At 51.0% G+C, this 17,924-nt stretch overlaps 7 protein-coding genes across 7 annotated transcripts; 4 read left to right on the top strand and 3 right to left on the bottom strand.

Annotated features, from left to right (window-relative positions):
- Nucleotides 1-1,325: 1,325 nt before the first annotated feature.
- M431DRAFT_6440 (hypothetical protein) lies at nt 1,326-3,156 on the top strand (the record flags this gene model as incomplete). The annotated part of the gene is made up of 4 exons (XM_024921660.1): nt 1,326-1,730; nt 1,793-2,096; nt 2,155-2,313; nt 2,369-3,156. The coding sequence occupies 4 exons, from the start codon at nt 1,326-1,328 to the stop codon at nt 3,154-3,156; spliced, it is 1,656 nt and encodes a 551-aa protein (XP_024773888.1).
- A 1,654-nt stretch (nt 3,157-4,810) lies between these two features.
- Nucleotides 4,811-5,285, top strand: M431DRAFT_87014 (hypothetical protein; the record flags this gene model as incomplete). The annotated part of the gene is made up of 3 exons (XM_024923753.1): nt 4,811-4,952; nt 5,017-5,125; nt 5,177-5,285. 3 exons carry the CDS (start codon nt 4,811-4,813, stop codon nt 5,283-5,285), a joined length of 360 nt encoding a protein of 119 aa, XP_024773887.1.
- A 170-nt stretch (nt 5,286-5,455) lies between these two features.
- M431DRAFT_483021 (hypothetical protein) lies at nt 5,456-7,219 on the bottom strand (the record flags this gene model as incomplete). The annotated part of the gene is made up of 2 exons (XM_024916088.1): nt 5,456-6,453; nt 6,523-7,219. The coding sequence occupies 2 exons, from the start codon at nt 7,217-7,219 to the stop codon at nt 5,456-5,458; spliced, it is 1,695 nt and encodes a 564-aa protein (XP_024773886.1).
- A 3,032-nt stretch (nt 7,220-10,251) lies between these two features.
- M431DRAFT_6437 (hypothetical protein) lies at nt 10,252-12,048 on the top strand (the record flags this gene model as incomplete). The annotated part of the gene is made up of 2 exons (XM_024921659.1): nt 10,252-10,318; nt 10,421-12,048. The coding sequence occupies 2 exons, from the start codon at nt 10,252-10,254 to the stop codon at nt 12,046-12,048; spliced, it is 1,695 nt and encodes a 564-aa protein (XP_024773885.1).
- A 536-nt stretch (nt 12,049-12,584) lies between these two features.
- On the bottom strand, nt 12,585-14,494 carry M431DRAFT_509216 (hypothetical protein). The gene has a single exon (XM_024919249.1). It carries the CDS (start codon nt 14,268-14,270, stop codon nt 13,029-13,031), a length of 1,242 nt encoding a protein of 413 aa, XP_024773884.1. The 5' UTR covers nt 14,271-14,494; the 3' UTR covers nt 12,585-13,028.
- On the bottom strand, nt 14,375-14,986 carry M431DRAFT_452506 (hypothetical protein). The gene has a single exon (XM_024915285.1). The coding sequence runs from the start codon at nt 14,852-14,854 to the stop codon at nt 14,480-14,482; it is 375 nt and encodes a 124-aa protein (XP_024773883.1). The 5' UTR covers nt 14,855-14,986; the 3' UTR covers nt 14,375-14,479.
- A 1,669-nt stretch (nt 14,987-16,655) lies between these two features.
- On the top strand, nt 16,656-17,835 carry M431DRAFT_88074 (hypothetical protein; the record flags this gene model as incomplete). The annotated part of the gene is made up of 3 exons (XM_024923864.1): nt 16,656-16,688; nt 16,772-16,824; nt 16,956-17,835. The coding sequence occupies 3 exons, from the start codon at nt 16,656-16,658 to the stop codon at nt 17,833-17,835; spliced, it is 966 nt and encodes a 321-aa protein (XP_024773882.1).
- Nucleotides 17,836-17,924: the final 89 nt, after the last annotated feature.

The raw sequence follows: 17,924 nt of genomic DNA, 5'->3' as shown, positions 1-17,924 counted from the left end.
AGAGAGAGATGCAGTACAAGAGAATGGATGTGAGAATTTTTCTTATCGTTCTCTCTCCCGGCTCCTTTCCCGTGTGCCGGTGGAAGATAATTGGTACTCGCAGTGGGATTATGTGACTACATCTGCACGGCTTGTTCCGCATCTCCCTGGCGACAGTTTTGCACCTTGTCTGAGAATCAAGGGGGTTGCATATCGGGCTGCTGATGGAGGGTTGGTAACCAACGGCCAGACTCCGTACCTGATGCAGGTATCATCACTTCCCCCGAGTCCTATCCGTTGATCTCTCTCACATCCATTACCATCCATGGCCCTTGGCGGCACACGCATGTGCATGTTGCATGTGCACGTCGGTATGGACTCGTACGAGCAGGATTGCACAGGTGCCGCCACCTCGGCGAGGGAAATTGGCAAACCATCTCCCATCCGATCCGAGGACAATTGCGCCGAATGCAACTCGGCTGATGTGATGCCCAGCCAGCATCCATCGGTATTGGCAGCTCCCACGATCTGCTGCGTGTCCTGAGACCCGTTGGCTCCCACTGAAATTTTACATGCATACGAGCGTACATGCTTGACCTTAGACTAGCGGCCATTCTCTCCATCAACTTGGCACTACTAACCTAGCCTTGCCGGACAGATAACCTTGGATCCAGGCACCTTGGATTGTATGTAACAAGCACTGGCTTCATTCAATGTTGCATCCAGTCCGGTCCACGTCGGCATTTATCGACACATAAGCATTCCCGTGTGGTGACTCTCCGTGGATGCATCGTAATTTTGTTTGTTTGCCATCTGCCAGAGCAACATCAAATGCCTGTCGGCAGCCGATGATGCCAACGGCTCACACCGTTTCACCCGCCTCTCGCCGTGATTCGCATCCATCGAGTTCAACTTGCCTCAATGTCAATGTCGGCAGCTAGTAACAGCGACCAGGTGTCCACGTTCTGCCTCTCCGATCGCGATCGCGATCCTCGGACGCGGACGCGGCAGAACCTTGTTGACCCTTGCCAGGGCAAATCCGTTGGACAGCCTTTAGCACGGAAATGCCTAAACCTGACAGCGGTACAGGTACTTTGGACACGCTGCTAGTGCGGTGCCTGATAGTGAATGACAGATAGCGCTCCGCAGTGTTGAAACTATTTCTCAGCTCTTACTAAGACCCGATTGAAGATAGCAACATTGAACCTTAACCTCACTGCTCATTGTTCAACTTCATCCAGCCACAACCTCAGCCACGACTATGATGTTAGTGCATTGATGCTACTACTATTTACATGCAGCCAAACGCGGTGACGCGACTGTAGCTCAACGTCATTCTGAAAAAGATGCCTCGAGGCAAGAAAAGGAAGCGCGACACAAAGGACGCGTCAGGCAATCAGAATCTTGCCTCGTCCAAGCATCAAACCCCCGTGAAGAAAGATTTACTGCTGCAGCACTATCCCGTCGTAAGCACACTAAGGGAGCATGTGCTGTCCAGCCTTCCCGATACCTCAAAGATTAGGCGGAAGAAGATTGCAGCCTTGGGATCCGGCGTAGATGCCAGTGCCATAGAGAAACAGCTTGCTCATGTCCTTGACTCAACCTTGGTTGGCACCAGTGCTTCGACTAGTTCAAAATCCGACTCAGAGGAAGCTACATGGCAGCAGTGGTTGACCTTCTCCCAGAGAGGAGATGAATCATATGTGACTATATCTAACGGAATAGCTGCATCAATTGCCAAACAATCCGAGGTCTGTCACTGTCTCCCCGACTGCAACTAGTAGCTCGAACGAGGCTAAGTAGCCCAATGTAGATTATTGATTTTGTCATCTGGCGGCTGTTTACAAGAGAGAGGGGGCCTTGGCCCAAGCACATCCTATGCGATGGCTTCCGTAGAAATGCCAGAGAGGATCAATCCGTTAGATCAACTATCCCCGGAACAGGAATATTCAGCCTCTATCCCAACTTCCATGTCATGGCCCTTAGAGAGGCTCCATGGCCCCAGCTCTTGGCCCTTCTAGGTCAGGCCGGTGAAAGAGTAATGATCAACCTGTTGTCAGAGTGCTCTGTATTTCTCAAAGTTGATGCAGGCCTCGACAACTACCTTCAACTTACTGGTAGGTGGAAGATGCTTATACCATCTTTGTATACTCTCTGCTGACCATTACCCGTAAGGTATCCCCCTATCCGAGCTGGATGCCACATCGCTGGACCATAACTCGAAGCCTCAGATACGCAAACCCTCAGACATTACCATTGTTCGCAGTAGAATCTTCTATGCAAAGCCGGCTACAACTGCAAAAGGCCTGGTGCAAGCAGGTTTCAAGCATATCCGTTTGTCAAACTATTTACTGATATAACCTTGGAGATGATCGCTAAGCATGGCTAGATGCGTTAAATCGCCATCCCTATTCTAGCAAGGCCTCTGGCGCTGATGCGGATAGCCAGAAGTCGATAGAGATTCGACAGCAGAACGAGGCGCATACCGTCAAACTCATGATGTACATTTTCCCCCGCCAGTTCGGCTTACACAACGTCTTCACTTCTGCCATTGATGCGAATCAAACGGCTCAAAAGTTTCACGATTACACCCTTCGTGAAGATGAAATCACCAAGAAAATGAGAGCCAGTAAAGGGTTTCCCGAGAAGTCGTTACCAAAGTTGCCCAAACGACTAAGGGGCTCTACCAGAGACCTCGTGCAGCGTTTACAGGTTCTTCATGCCCGGTGTTCTTACTTTGAGCTCCTCAGACACTACTGTCCAACATTTCTCGATGGATCTCGTGGGAAGAAAAAGCAGACTGAAACTTCAGACTCATCAGCCATCCCAGTTGCACTTCCAGATCGAGCGACCCAGGCCACTGAATCTCAAGCCAAACGGCGCGCACGCCGCTATCCCGCGGATACTTCAGTGCTCCCCGAGTATAAATCCGTCGTGGAACTAGCATGTCCCATCGCCTGCGTATCGGCGTTCTGCCAAGCTGCACTTTCAAAGATTATTCCAGACAACTTCTGGGGTAATGAGAAGAACTGCCATAACAAAATTGTATTTCTCCGCAAAGTGGACCATTTTATCAAGCTTCGGCGGTTTGAAATGATTTCACTACATGAGATTGCACAAGAGTTCAAGGTTGGTAGAGTCCTGAAGAAAGACACAATTTGTGATTTTTGCTCATGAGAGATTTAGGTCACGGAGCTTGCTTGGCTGGTTCCTCCCGCCTGCGAAGGGCAAAAAACTAGCCCGACGGATATAAAAAGACGATATGAAATATTTCACGAATTTCTTTATTATGTTTTTGATTCGCTTTTGATACCCCTGATACGAAGCAATTTTTACGTTACAGAATCCAACACACATCGGTCCCAAGTTTTTTATTTTCGCCATGACGTTTGGAGGCTGGTAGCAGAGCCATCAATGTTGAGCCTCAGGGAGGGAATGTTTGAAGAGGTCAAGCTGAATGAAGCGACGCGGATTCTAGATTCTAGGCGGCTGGGCTTCAGTCAGTTAAGGTTATTGCCCAAGGGCACCAAATTACGTCCCATTATGAATCTCAGACGCAGGCAAATGAAGGGTCCCAGATGGCTTGGCTCCAGCATCAACTCCATTCTCAAGCCCATCCACGCTGCATTGAAGTTTGAGACGGTAAGTACTATGAGCAAGCTCTTTCTCTTCCCCTTTTGAAAACGTATGCTGCGTGTGGGTTTAATTGAGGCTGACCAAGCGCAGCTAACGAATCCCTCTAAACTGGGATCAACTCTTTTCGCTGTTGGAGACATTTACGAGCGTCTAAAGTCATTCAAGGATTCTTTGATGCCAAATGTCCAACGCAAATTCTATTTTGCTAAGTTAGATGTTAAAGCTGCCTTTGACACAATACCTCAGTCGTCGGTTCTGAACTTGATGCGCTCAGTTCCCAGCCAGAATCAGTACATCATAACAAAGCATGCAGAGGTGAATCCAGGCGAGCGATTGGGTCTCACAGAAGGGACAGGTCCATCCAAACCCGTTCGGCGATGGCACTCCACAGCCGTACCCCAGAACGAACCGACCTCGTTTCTCAGCCGGCTGGAAAGCGGGATGGGAAACAAGAAGAAGAATACCGTCTTCGTCGACAGTGCGGCTTTCCAGAGTCACGAAACACGCAGCCTGTTAGCTCTGTTATCCGAGCATGTCGGGCGTAACATTGTCAAAATTGGGAAAAAATACTACCGGCAAAAGAAGGGTATCCCTCAGGGTTCCATTTTGTCGACATTTTTGTGCAACTACTTCTACGCCGACCTAGAAGCTCAGCATCTAGGCTTTCTGGGCGGACCAGACTGCCTTCTGTTGAGGCTCACCGATGATTTCTTGCTCATTACGTTAGATAAAGAGAAAGCTGTTCGGTTCGTCGAGACTATGCACCAGGGACTTCCTGAGTATGGCGTAGAAGTGGGCCACGACAAAACGCTCGTCAACTTTGACATGCGCGTTGAAGGAGAAAGCGTACGGAAACTTGGCAGTGATGGCAAGTTTCCCTATTGTGGCACGTTTATCGACTGTAAAACCTTGGAGATTACAAAAGATCATCGTCCGAACAAGGATATTGGTACGTGGTAGCATTTGTAAACCTGCCGGGTCTGGTGCTGCATCTTGAGTTCTAGCTGACGATACGCATCCGTTATAGATATATCAACGTCCATTACCGTTGATTTCGGACGATCTCCAGGCCAGAATTTTCAGCGTAAAGTGCTCAGTCAGTATTATCCTCTCCTCCATCTCAGACATGTACTCTCCGGGGTACGCTAACATAGCAAAACTGTGTATAGATTCGTTCAAGTACCAGTCTCATCTCATGTTTTTCGATACGGAGCACAACTCAGTCGACACTGTGCTAAACTCTTTACGCGGCACATTCTCCGAGACTGCGCTCAAGATGTGGGCTTACCTACGATGTTTGTCTGCGTCTACGCGACTCTCAGTGAATCTCATCATCGGTAAGTATTTCGAACCGTCAAAGAGGTGGAAGGTTGTTAGGTGCTGACTATTCTCTTACCGCAGGGACTATTAAAAAAGTCGTGGACATCGCATTCCTAATCTTAACGAGTAAGTGGAGGAAGAAGCGGTTCGAGAAATATGCGTGCGAGATTCGCAAGGGGCAGGTTATTGCGTAAGTTTAAAAGTTCCATAGCCGGTGATATCGTGTGCTAACAGCTTCAAGCACCGGATATTCTGCCTTTTTGGAAGTGTTGGGTCGACGACAGGCTGGGTATGGCGAGGTGATTGCTTGGTTAAAAGAGGAGACTGCTCGTCTTGCTACGACCAAATGAGGTACGAGATTTCTTGCGGGATCATGTAGTAATGTGGTTAATTGAGAGCTATATACACTATTAATGCAAATGATGAATCCAACATTCGTCTGTCCAAGTATCTTGTCTATCCGTTCCATGTAAACCTTTCCCACGAAGAGATTGAACCCAACAAATATGATACATGCCATCTACAAGGCTATTCCAGTCTGCCACCACGTCTCCCCAATGTATAACTTAGGCAAATGATCCCAATCCCAACGCCACCAGCGATCTCCCTCATGCCCAAATCCCAGAAACCGAAACAGCGATACCGGAACCGGCTCAACCAGCCACAGCCCCGTCGAAGAAAGATCATCAATGAAAAGCGGCGCCGTAAAATACAACCACGTCAGCGCAAAGAAAAGATTCACAGTCCGAGACACAACCCGCGGCGGCCGTGGCAAGTACGCCCGGAAGAGCCACGCCACGCATTGCTGGAGCACAATGCCCGTCGCCTGAAGAAAAAAGAAGACTGGTGCCCTCCAAGGCTTCGTCTTCGGCACGGAGGTGAGGCTGCCTGAAGCATGTAAGATCCCAGACTGCAAAAAGGATATGAGAATAGCCAGCAGGGAAGCAAGCCGCGTGCCCCTTTTTAGGTATCCCTCTCGAAAGAGATATGTTACTGGAGCGGCAAACTGCATGCGGAATGTCTGATGCCACATGCTTCCCCACCACCCGGCGAGACCGCGGTCGAGGACCTGTCCAAAAGAGCCAAACGTCGAAGCAAACTGGTATAGAACCGCCCGAGAAGGATAGAAGCGGTTAGCCATCCAGTATTGCGCCAGGTCGGATACAGCAAAGACGGCCTCAATGGCAGCGTACACACCCGCAAGGCAAAAGATTTCCCTATAAGCGAGAAGAAGCCATGGGGGAATTCCTTGGAGGTGAGGCGGAAGCACGTAGTTTTTGTGATCTGGCCCGAGGATAAAGTAAGGGTCTTTCACCATGTATACAGAGAGGAAGTCGAGGACGAAATACAAAACAACGATTTTGATGAGACGATCGCGGACAAACTCGGCCTGGGTGAGGTAGCGCTTATATCCGCTTCTACTGACCGTTGGTATTGAGTCCATGTCGACTTTATCCCCGTAGGAGATTTGAGAGGGGATTTTTGGCCGGGGGAGGGATGCGACGGACCAGTTCCAACCTTTTGAAATGGGCCAGTTAGTCAGTCGTTTGTCATGGCAAATGTTGAAATGTTAAAAACGCTACTCACCAGCGCATCGGAAGCTGAGTATGAGATCTGTGGACCATGCCAGCCGCTCAAGAAAGCCTCCCTCTGGGTAAGGCTCCCAGATGTATTCAAATTCCTCCTCTTGTTGCTTGGCCTGTGATTTCAAGCTTTTGGATAGCTTCTTTCGTGTTCGCAGCTCGTTCCCATTTCCATTCCCATTTCCATTTGTCTTTTCGCTCTCCCCCTTGCCATCATGGCCTGTAACTTCAGCATCTGCCGAGTCCTGTCCAGGAGTGTCGTCCACTTCACCGCTTGTCGCTTTTATGAAGCCAGAACCTTTCTTAATCCTCAGTACTCTAGCCGCGTCAAACTGCGGCCTCGTCCAGATAAGCAGGTTCAAGCTCAGGACGGTCCCCCAAGTCGCCGCCAACCCAGCCGCATACGCGCACGCCATATTCGTGCTCGAAGCATACCGCAAATGATAGGCATTGGACCATACGATAAACGCCATTGCCAGCCATCGCGTATGATAGAACCACATCCGGCACTTATGCGGAACAGCTAACCACAGCGCGGGTACGATGAACGGGCCAAGCAGACACCAGGGTAACAGCAGGGGCTTTGCGGTGCCGTTGGCGACGGCGAGCCTGAAGGTGTCGCCGTACGCGGTCCGGACACCGTAGCTCAGGCCTTGTATGGGCATCTTGGCCACGATGTCGTCGATATTTGGCGACTCCATGGCGTGTTTTTGGTTTCCAGTCGCTTCCTTTATCTATATCTTTTTTCTTTTTCTTTTCCGAATGTGTCGTGTAGTGAATGCAGCGCAAATGACACCAATGAGCAGTCGTCTCTGATCAGCCGATGGGCGTCCGCCTGGCCTTGATCATGATGCGCAAAAACACGAGTTGCTTCAGCCCAGCCGCATGTGAGACTTTAGACCGCGACCACGTTGTTATGTTTGCTTCAAGCCATGCGACTTCTGGGTCTTAGTGGCTGGTTAAGCAGAGACAAGGCGGTCTGGTGACAGGTTCAGTCGCCTTGTTTTTCTCCGAATTCTCGTGGCGTCGCTAAGGAAGAGGCACCTGGCAATCGTATATGAAGTTGATGGACAACACGGAGGATATCGACCTATCGGGAGAAAGGTCTGCAGCATTTGGAAATTAAAGCAGGCATTCGGCTATGGAGCTACAAGGGTGGCGACGCTAATCATCGATCTTGGTTGAGAAGTGATTGTTTGTCTGGAGTTGGAGAAACATGATCCCTGTACGAGCTAAATCTCCCACTTTGAGATGCTACCCTGCAGCGATCCTCAATTTTTATTCTTTTTTTTTTCTCTCTCTTTTTTTTGAAAGCCCTCTGGGATACGAACATACTCGAAAGCCATGTATCGGTATTGTAGTATATTTATTTTTCTGACTTGAGTTTGGTATGAGTTTATCCTCTTGGAATCATTAATGTAGCAGCGAGTTGATTAATAGTGGTACTGTATTGGTGGACCACGTCAGTGCCAATCCTTCTCCACGATGCAGCTTCTGGAGCAACAACTACGGTAATGCTGACAACAAAGAGGCAAAAGAAATACTCACGCTAGAATACCACTAGATCAGCCATTCCATAGATGCTATAATCTGCTAGCAGTATCTGATACCAATTCAGGCTAGTGGAGGCATGCTAAAGAGCATAGAGTTGTCATCCATGATTCATCAATCGCCCCTCAAGTTCCTGGTGGCTCAAACATCAAGTGCAAAAAGAAAAGATGTGAAAAACACCAAAAAAAGAAGGCGCATTCGCATTTCGAACGCCGGGATTTGCACCCGGGCTGTTGACATTGTTAGCAGGCATTTGAGCAGTTGACAGCTGCGGCACTCACTCTTCCCTTGGGAGGGGAGCAGGTTCACTACTACCCCACGTCCGAGTTGCAAGAGATTGTTTGTATTGTAGCTTATAAAGGTATCTGTTGGAGTACAGTTAGGGAGAGGCTTGAGCTGACAGCTGGCACGGGTGGGCGTTGTCTGTGCGATGCTGGCGATGCTGCTGATAGGCGAGTGTTGGGGAGATGGGAGATTTAGCAGCGGATGGCAGCAGGACGTCATGCAGAGTCCCGATTTCAACCAAGATTCTTTCTAGTTAGCATACTCGTATGCTTATGTGTTGAAAAACTGTATTGGATTAATTATTCATTATCAAGGCATGTCACAGAGACCCAGATTTGGTATATATCCTATGTAGAAGCAAGGCTTATGATTGCCCATGATAACAACTGAGTTTTGGTATATATCTCAAACTCGTTGACAACTTCGGACAGTAACAGTCTGATGACATAAAGTACATGCCGTTGAACTGTTGGTATAACCGAACATAACCAACAGCCGGGTAGACAGATGCTGTGGAGCAGGGCAAGGTTAACTGATGGATGACACCTCGAGGCTGAAGACAGCCCCAATGTAACACACACAAATTCGGAGCCTGGAAGGTGACTGAATGCCCAACATCGTATGTAGTTGTGGCATCAAGTCTCTTCTGATAAATGAAATGAATATATTCTGCTCTGCTACTATTAGTCCACAGTACTATCCCACACAGCTCCGGCGGGATGTAAGATGTATATCGCCTCTGTGGAAACACCCCCGACATCATCACCACCCATCTTGTCTCCCCACCTCCAACCCAGACTAGCCGTTAGACCTCACCTAGCAGTAGCTCTGCCCTACCAAACACAACGCCAACACTGTACCATCCCCGGGTCGCTCATCCGCCGCATTTATGGGTCTGAATTAACCCATTGATGCGGAACCAACACGCCCCCATGGCCCTGCTTTTTCCTGAACCGTACCAAGCGTGCTACCCTCCCATCCTCCAGCAGCCCTGTCAGGTAATCATGGTTTCTGACACTTAACCTTACACTATGGCGCTTATAAATGCCTACTGTTTAGCGACCAGCTTCTTGCCCTAGGTTATGTAATTTCGATGCTCAGAACTTCTCGGCCTTGACCGCTGCACCGTCTCCGATGCCTCCGTAATTCCGCCCGCAAATCCTCTGGCTGGCCGGAGCCCAAGCAAGTTTCGTCGCTCTTCTTGTGATTCGATATTCCGCTGACAAACCAGGGCTGGCCAGTCAGTTGGTTGGGTATTGCCAGGTAAGGAATACTTGCTCGGTACTTGGCGCTGGGTGCGCATTCTGGGCCATCCAGGTTCCCCGAGCCAGCAGCAGCAGCAGCCCAGCACAGCCCAGCCCAGATGCTCGTTGGTCCGCGGCATTCCAGCTACTTGCAGGTCCTGTCGCCTGGATGTCACCCCAGCTGCACGGGTACCTTGTGGATAAGACGAGGATCTGGGTTGATAATTGATAAGGCCTGGGTGGGAGTCCCAGTCCCAGTTCTGCCGTTGGTCCCAGCCTTGACTCTTGGGTCTGGCCTCCTCGCAGCCTCACTTGTTTCTCCCACCTGCATCGAAAATCCTCTGTGCGAAATGCGCTGCTGAGCCAATGTGTGCTGCCACGCCGTGCGCGCAGCTCCTATTCCTTGCCTCTGCTGCTTATTCCTGATGCTGCCTTTTGTTTCGTGCGCCCCAACCGGCAATTTTGCGTAGCCTTCTCGGAGACTTTTGGAACCCCGACAAGTCAACGGCCTGCGATTCTCTTCCCCCCCTCTGCTAAGCCCTGCCTATCAGCTCCCAGTCGCAGAATCTCCCACTGAGCCGGAGTCGTACTGCGTCCTTGTACTTCGTACGCGCCTTGTACTCGACTCGCATTCCGCTGTCGACGTCCCGGCCATGGCTCCCGGAAATGCCCTGCCCGCGCCGGCTGGCCCACAGAAGCATCGGGCCTGCGACGAGTGCCGTGAGTCCCCGTGAGAGAGTGTGCACGCTCCCGAGTCCGCGGGCTTGGGAAGCGGGCCAAGAGTTCCGGAGACTTTGATTCTGATTGTAGTCTGTTGTCTAGGTTTCCGCAAGATCGCTTGCTCCAAGGAGCCCGGTGGCTGCCTGCGCTGCCAGAAAGAGGGCATCAACTGCGTCTACTCACCCCAGAAGCCCATGGGCCGTCCCCGAAAGCGACGACACCCAGAGAACGCGGCTTCGTCTACTGTATCTACATCCGTGCCTGTGACCGCTGCTCAGTCGGCGTCCTTGTTGGGCTCTGCTTCTGCTTCTTCCATTGCTTCTGTCGCTCCACCTGCTCCTGTTCCCCTCCCTCCGGTCTCAGCTCCAACCACAGTTTCTCATTCGTCTTCTCTCCTTGCTGAAGGTGATGCCGTGGCAACTTCTTCGTATGGCGATGCAGGCCATCACCATCACCATCAACTCCATCAACATAATCATCATCATCATCATCAACACCACCTACACAATGCCACTGCTCACCATCATAATCACCATCAACAACCTCTGCCGTCAATAGAGCTGACAGACCATGCTCTGGACCTCCTGAGCCAGTCTCTGCCATCGGACACCTCTTACCTTGATCTGCTACCTGACTATGACTCAAGCAATTCTTATCTGTTTGGGATGGACGACAACGCAGCTTACTCCTACTTCTCTCGAGACAGTCAAGGGCTGTTTGATGGTGTGGGGATGCCTATGAACATGGGCCAGGCTGATCCTCTCGAGGGTATCAGCTTCGACGAGACGGACACCATGTCCAAAGACCTCAACGAGTCTCTGCAGAGATACATGGTTTCTCAATATCTACAGCCTCCGACACCTAGCGAGCCTAGCCCCAGCACACACTCCTCCAATTGCTTTGAACCGTTGGGCTCGACTGGCACAGACACGACGTCGCCGGAACTGGGACAAGCGAGGCCACATCCTACCAGCTCCTGCGACTGCCTCACCTCGCTCTCCATGGCACTAGGCTCCCTGAATCGCCTCCCATCCGATGTCTTGTCTGCTATGCGTGTCGCCCGCGAGGCTACCAAAATTGCGCACGATACCCTCAACTGTGCCCAATGTTACCAGGATATGTTCGACCTCTCCAAACCGCCACCCATCTCGCGTTTCCAAAGTATGATGTGCCTTGGAGCTCTTGTTCCCTCCGCCTGCAACGCCTATGCCTCGATTTTGGAAATGGTGGACAGAGACACGGAGCGTGCCAAGCAGGAGAATCAGATGCTCTATTTTAGCTACAAAGATGTTGGTGGAATATGGACAAGAGTAGCCGCCGAAGACAGTGCCGGCAACTCTCCCGACTGCGAATTGCTCAGGAGTTACAACAACAGATTCCTGGAGCCAGATACTTGGCGGACCACTATGCGAGCAATCTTGAAGGTTGAGGTTTACGGGTTCAATAACCGAACGGCGTCTGCGGCGAGTTCGTTAGACTGCAACAGTTCATGCTCATACGTCAATGTGCACCGCGGGCTCAGGGACGTAGTCACGCTTCTTGACGAGAAGAACCAAAGGAGGCACGACATTGCGGACGCTCTCATGCAGTCTAACCAACATCACATTATTTCGTCGTCTCCTTATTTCCTCATGTCGGGCCCACCGAAGCCCTGCCCGCGCGAAGACAGGCACTGCATGCGTATGCTTGACATGGCGAGGATGGCGCTGAGTAACTTGGTCATAACATAACCAAGTTAAAAAAAAGACGAGTTTTCGGCATGGCCAGTGCGAGGGAAAAGGGCGTTTTGTTGGATATTTGCATGGTTTGACTACACGCCACTCTTTTTTATTTCTCTCTGCGTTTTCCTTTCTCTCTTTTTCTTTCTTCAAAATGAACACAATTCCCCCAATCATTTTTGTTTTTGTTTTTTTGATATCTGGGGCTATTGTTAAGGGCGAAGATGCTGGGCGTTCTTGGGGCCCATTGGGAATAAAATCGGGCATGAGCATGGGACGGTTTTTACATACACATTATACCGCGGAAAGATTGCAAGATATGAACCGTGGCCGGCGGTATCCGGGTGATCTGGTTCGGAATCACATTAGAAGGAAAAAATTCTCAGACTTGTTTTCCCCCCTTACGGAAAAGGGGATATATCAGCTTATTGGCAAATTGACTTTCTTCATTACAATTTATTTTTTGTGATAACTCGTGAAAGGCTTTACATGTGATACATATGGGTCATTGATCTTTTCGTGATACTCCTTGAAAGGCTTGGCATGTGACACACATGGGACAAATTTGCTTTCATTAGAAAGATAACCAAAAGTAAAGGTAAAAACAATAGATAAGCATCCAGTATGCTCGACAACTCCGACTTTCATGCAGCAGCAATCCAATCCAATTGCTATGTGTGTTCAAATCCAACTTCCGATAAACGCCGTCCTCAGCCAGCTTTCCAGTCCCCTAGCCTCCTTCCGGCCAATTCGCTGTGATGCTTAAATCAAGCAAAGGGTAAAAGATTCCAAGAAAAAACATTAAACAAGAAAATGTAAACATTCTGCTTTTTGGCGTTCCCACCCATATGCACGCTCCATCTCTTGTCGCCTCCCGCAAATAATGACCATTCATATACCTTCCATATATTCCAATTTGCTCCACCATATGCTTTTCGAATCCAAATCAAATATTCGCGACTTCACAATTGCTTTTGGGGTATATAGGTAATTCAGTCCTGGTCCTCAATCATGGACAAAACGTCCATCTCCTCCCGCACAAGCCGCTCAAACTCCTCTCGCTCAATGCCCGACGATCGAGCGAGCAGGAACAAGCTGCGAATGCTGCGAGACACGTGCTGCTTAACGCCAAACTCGTTCTGCTCCTGCTTGCCAGCAGAGGCTTCGAGCCGGGCGACGGTATGTGAGCCATTGGAACTGGCGCTTGATTCGGGGCGCGGGTGCAGGAGAGCAAGCTCTTGAGCGGATGGGAGGTCGGACTTTGCTTGGTTGTGGATGCTGCCAGAGCTGCTGGCCTTGTCTGCGTCGTCAAAAGACCAGGACCTTCGGGTTTCGTTGGGGTCTGTGACAATAAAGGAGTCGGCAGCGTTGTTGGAGCGGCCGAGGCCGAGTGGTGGCTGGACGAAAGCGCGCAGCTGAGCCTCTTCATCGGGATCGTGATTGTCCATGGCGGGCTGGACGTCGTCATACTGCGCATAATAGTCGTCGTCGTCATCCTCCATGACTGCAGAGGCATTGTAGGCGCCCAGATGAGCTGCGGAGGCGGAGGTAGTAGTAGCACTGGCACCGGTACGAGGAGCCGGAGAGCGATTGTTGGCGGGAGTGCGTGCGGGAGTGGCATCGTACCGGTCCCAGTATCCATCGTCGTCCTCGTCGTCCATCAGGTCTTCGCTGCTCGTGGTTGACCCGTTGTTATAGGCCACGGTGGGGCTGGTGATTTTGGCCTCTTGAAACTTGGCCTCTGCCTCCGCAACGGTTGGGACGCCGCCGAACTGCGAAAAGGGCGCGGCCTTGTCTGCCAGAGTGATCTCTCCAACTCTCCATCCATCGCCGCCGCCTGCGGCATCGTTGACGCAGTATACCAGCTGAAATGCAAGGCCAAGCTCGGTCAAGACGATCAACGCCTGCAACGTCTCTTGGTCTAGCCTCCGGAATCTTGACTGTGCATCGTAGCTCCAGTCAACTTCGACCTCTCCCGAGACGGGATGAGGTTCTAGGCTTCCATTCTGTACCAGCTCGGCCAGCTTTGCAGCCTTGGTTGTATCGTAGCATAGCAGCTTAATCCATGGCTCTGTGTTAGACGAGGAGAACAAGTTCACCCTCTGCCTCAGGATAGGCGAGAGTAGCGGCAAGATGCCCACAGCTGGCTCAGTCGATATCGCAGCCGCAGGGAGTGCTGGAAGGATTGGAGCCAGCAGGTTGGCGAGATCTGGAGAAGTGACGGTTCCGCCCATGACAGGCAGGCGACCTTAATACTGATGGAAGAGATCAATTCCAAGAGGGCAAGTCTTGGTTCTGATGGGTGTCTCAGAACTTTTTTTGACTTGGTTATTGTATTTGCCGAAGAGGCGAGAGGAATGCTTGGGCAAAAGATAGGTAGAGTTCGGCCCTAAGAAGTTGTGGTGGTTTGGTTCCTGAGGTCTGGAATTTTGTGTGGCAAGCGTCACATGCACGGCTCAGGCGTCCAACTACGTAGTGGATATGATTCAGGTTGTGCAAAAGCGTAAAAGCACCGTGTCTCGGAGACGGGAAAGATAGAGATGATGATGTTCAGGATAGAGCACAGAGGATACAGGACAGGACAGAGAAAAGAGGGAAGAGGAGAGAAAAAAGAGTGTGTGCGGGTGAGTGACGTTAATATAGAGTACACATGAAAACCAGATGCAACTTGGTTCCATGGGAGCGCTTTCCAGGCATCGTGGAGGCTTGGCCAGGGCACCCCGAACGGGGCCCAGTCCAGACTTATTCGGGCGGTCGCAAGTACCTGGAGGGTAGCGCCCCAGACGGAGGCAGCGTTGCACTCAGGTTCCAAGTACATTCGGGTAACCCGTAAAATTCGCGCAGCGGCGCAGTAGCCGGTACGCGGCACCCCCCAGTCCAGGTACCGACTGCAGACATAGCGTTATAGCGTGCAGCCGACCAATAGGTGGAGCAGTTCGCAGCGACTGTGGCTCTCCGGGGGAAAGGAAGAGGAGAGCGATTATTCAGTTGCAGTGTCACAAGGGAATTGCCAGCGCTGGGCTGGGCTGGGCGTTAGTGGTCAGTGGGGGAGGTTTGGGGTAACGTTTTATTGCCGGAGCTTAGGAGAGGCAGCGTTGGTAATGTGAATGTGGGGTTGGCGGGACTTTGGATGGAGTCGTTGCGTGGTGGATAGCACTCCAGTCGTATAATGAGTTCTGGTGTGTAACTGCGGCAGAGGAGGGGATCACGGCAAATTGCTTGGGCAGCTGTCATACCGCAAGTACACCGTCTTTCCTGTCTCTCTCTTTTCCTATCCTGTCCTGATACTGAAGCCAAGCATGCAGCAGTACCTATTATATTGCAAGGGGCTGGTGCTGCTGCTGACTGTGCCCTTGCACCATGTCGATGCTTCATGTCGACAGGTACGAGACTGTACGGAGTAGCGTCCGAAGCCTCTACGCTCAGTTCCCTTATATCCACCTGCCGGGAAAAGCACGTTCGGTGCAAGGATCAGCGACCCCCTGCTCGAGCCTCACTGGAACTCTTTCATCTTTTACCGTCAGGTCTTTATTTCTTCACATGCTAGATAGGTAGATTCCATTTAGAGGTCCCACCCTGGTAAATATATCTGACTTGTATGGATGCGCTTCCTTCTGTCCGCCGAAGATGCATGGGGGAAAAGCGCCGAACCGGTATACTTCGGCGCTCCGGCATCGCAAGAGTAAGACTTGGACTATGTTATTACATACATACTCGTACTGTAACACCGTCCAATGTCTTTTACGAGTACTAATATTCCCTATCGTCGTTTACAGTAATACGGGGGTTCCGCCTCGGAGCCTTTGAAGTGCACAGATCCTTTGGGTTTATCTTGGTCTATACCCTTGTCGAGTGAAATGCAAGCTTACTGTTTTGCATGCACACTGACCAAGCTTGGATTAACTCAATTCGAATTTGACTACATTTTCGGTCGTAGAATAGTAGCTTTATCAGCTCTATCTCCTTATTTGGCATCATCAGCTCCTTCAGCTCATCATCTGGAAATGGGAGCCGCTTGTTTGGTGCCATTTGCTACGAGGTACACCTTAACAACCTGATGGCATTAGGCGCAAAGTACTTCGTACCTGACCCCGTACCTGTAATTGATGTCATCGGCACGCTCTCAATCCAGCACCACGCCAATGGCGTCACGAACAATGGCCAGCCAAAAAAAACCTTATGAAAAAAATTGTCTGGGGAATAGTAATAGCCATGCTGTCATCACCATAATCTTGAAACAACAACAACAAACGCAGGAAATTGATCAAATCTCCAAATTCTCCCCCTTTCCAAAAACTGCTCCATCTCGCTCCGAACGGCTGCCATTGCCTTGCATCCCGCTCAAACGCGCATTCCGTCGGCTCCGATCTCCCTTATCATTCCAAGGGCCAAGCTCGAAAACTTATCGCCTAGGCGTGCTATCGCACCAACACGATCGCATCGCAAAAAACAACATTGAGCCGTCATCGCCACAAAGGCAGAGCTCTCACCAGCATCGAACCTATTAAAGCCATTACTCACCTCTATCTTTATCCTCGTATCTCCCTTCAGTTTCGATAAGACAATCTCCGGAGTGAATCCTGCGCAACGACAACCCAACCTGAAGCGCAAACTCCTGCATGTCGCCCCGAGGCGGCCACCTCAAAGATGAGGTTCGTCATACTTCTCCTTTATAGCGCAAACACAAAAGTAGCCAATCCAAATACTAATCCTTCTTCTTTTTTCTTCCAAACAGGGTTCGAAACTCCAAGTCGTGTCAGCCGGCGCCATAGCTGGCCTCGTCTCTCGGTAAGCCAAAGTCCGCTCTCCGAAATAAACACAACTTCGCTCTCCGAAAACAGATAGTATCACACACACACGCCTGCTCCTGCATAATCTGTCCCGGGTGTCGCTAAATTTTGTTTTTTCTCCACTGCTAGATTCATCGTCGCCCCCCTTGACGTCGTCAAGATCCGCCTCCAGCTCCAGCCGTACTCGCTCTCCGACCCCTTGGCCCCCTTGCGCGAAGCACCCGCCTACCGCGGCACCGTCCGCACCATCAAGCACATCCTCAGGCATGAAGGGCTCACGGGCCTGTGGAAGGGCAACGTGCCCGCCGAGCTAATGTACGTGTGCTACTCGGCCGTCCAGTTCACCACGTACCGCTCCACCACCGTCTTCCTGCAGACCGCGCTGCCCAACACGCGCATGCCCGACTCGGCAGAGACGTTTGTCGCCGGCGCCGTCTCCGGGGCTGCGGCCACGGGGGCTACGTACCCTCTGGACCTGCTAAGGACGCGGTTCGCCGCCCAGGGGAGGCATCGCGTCTACTCGTCTCTGCGCGGTGCGCTGTGGGACATTTATCGTGACGAGGGACCCAAGGGCTTCTTTCGTGGCCTGGGGCCGGCACTGGGCCAGATCATCCCCTTTATGGGCATCTTCTTCGCCTCCTACGAAGGCCTGCGGCTTCAGCTTGGCCACCTCCACCTCCCCTGGGGCAGCGGCGATGCCACGGCCGGCATCATCGCCAGTGTCGTTGCAAAAACGGCCGTCTTCCCGCTCGATCTCGTCCGCAAGCGCATCCAGGTTCAGGGCCCCACCCGGAGCAAGTATGTGTACAAAGATATTCCCATCTACACCTCCGCGGTACGAGGTATCCAGTCAATATACCGAACAGAGGGTCTGCGAGGCCTGTACAAGGGTCTCCCAATCAGCCTTGTTAAAGCTGCTCCCTCGAGCGCAATTACACTTTGGACGTATGAACGAAGCTTGAAGCTTCTAATGAGCTTTGATAAAGATGAAAAGGAAGCGTCGATATGATTTAGCCGTGTAACATTAATTCTTTGACTGTATGAATAGAATGTGTCTAGACTATCTAACTAATGTAATGGCCACAACCATGAAAAAAA

Source organism: Trichoderma harzianum (genome assembly GCF_003025095.1).
Source record: "Trichoderma harzianum CBS 226.95 unplaced genomic scaffold M431scaffold_7, whole genome shotgun sequence".
Classification (NCBI taxonomy): domain Eukaryota; kingdom Fungi; phylum Ascomycota; class Sordariomycetes; order Hypocreales; family Hypocreaceae; genus Trichoderma; species Trichoderma harzianum.
Note: the sequence above shows the minus strand (reverse complement) of the source record. Positions and strands in the feature narration are given on the sequence as shown.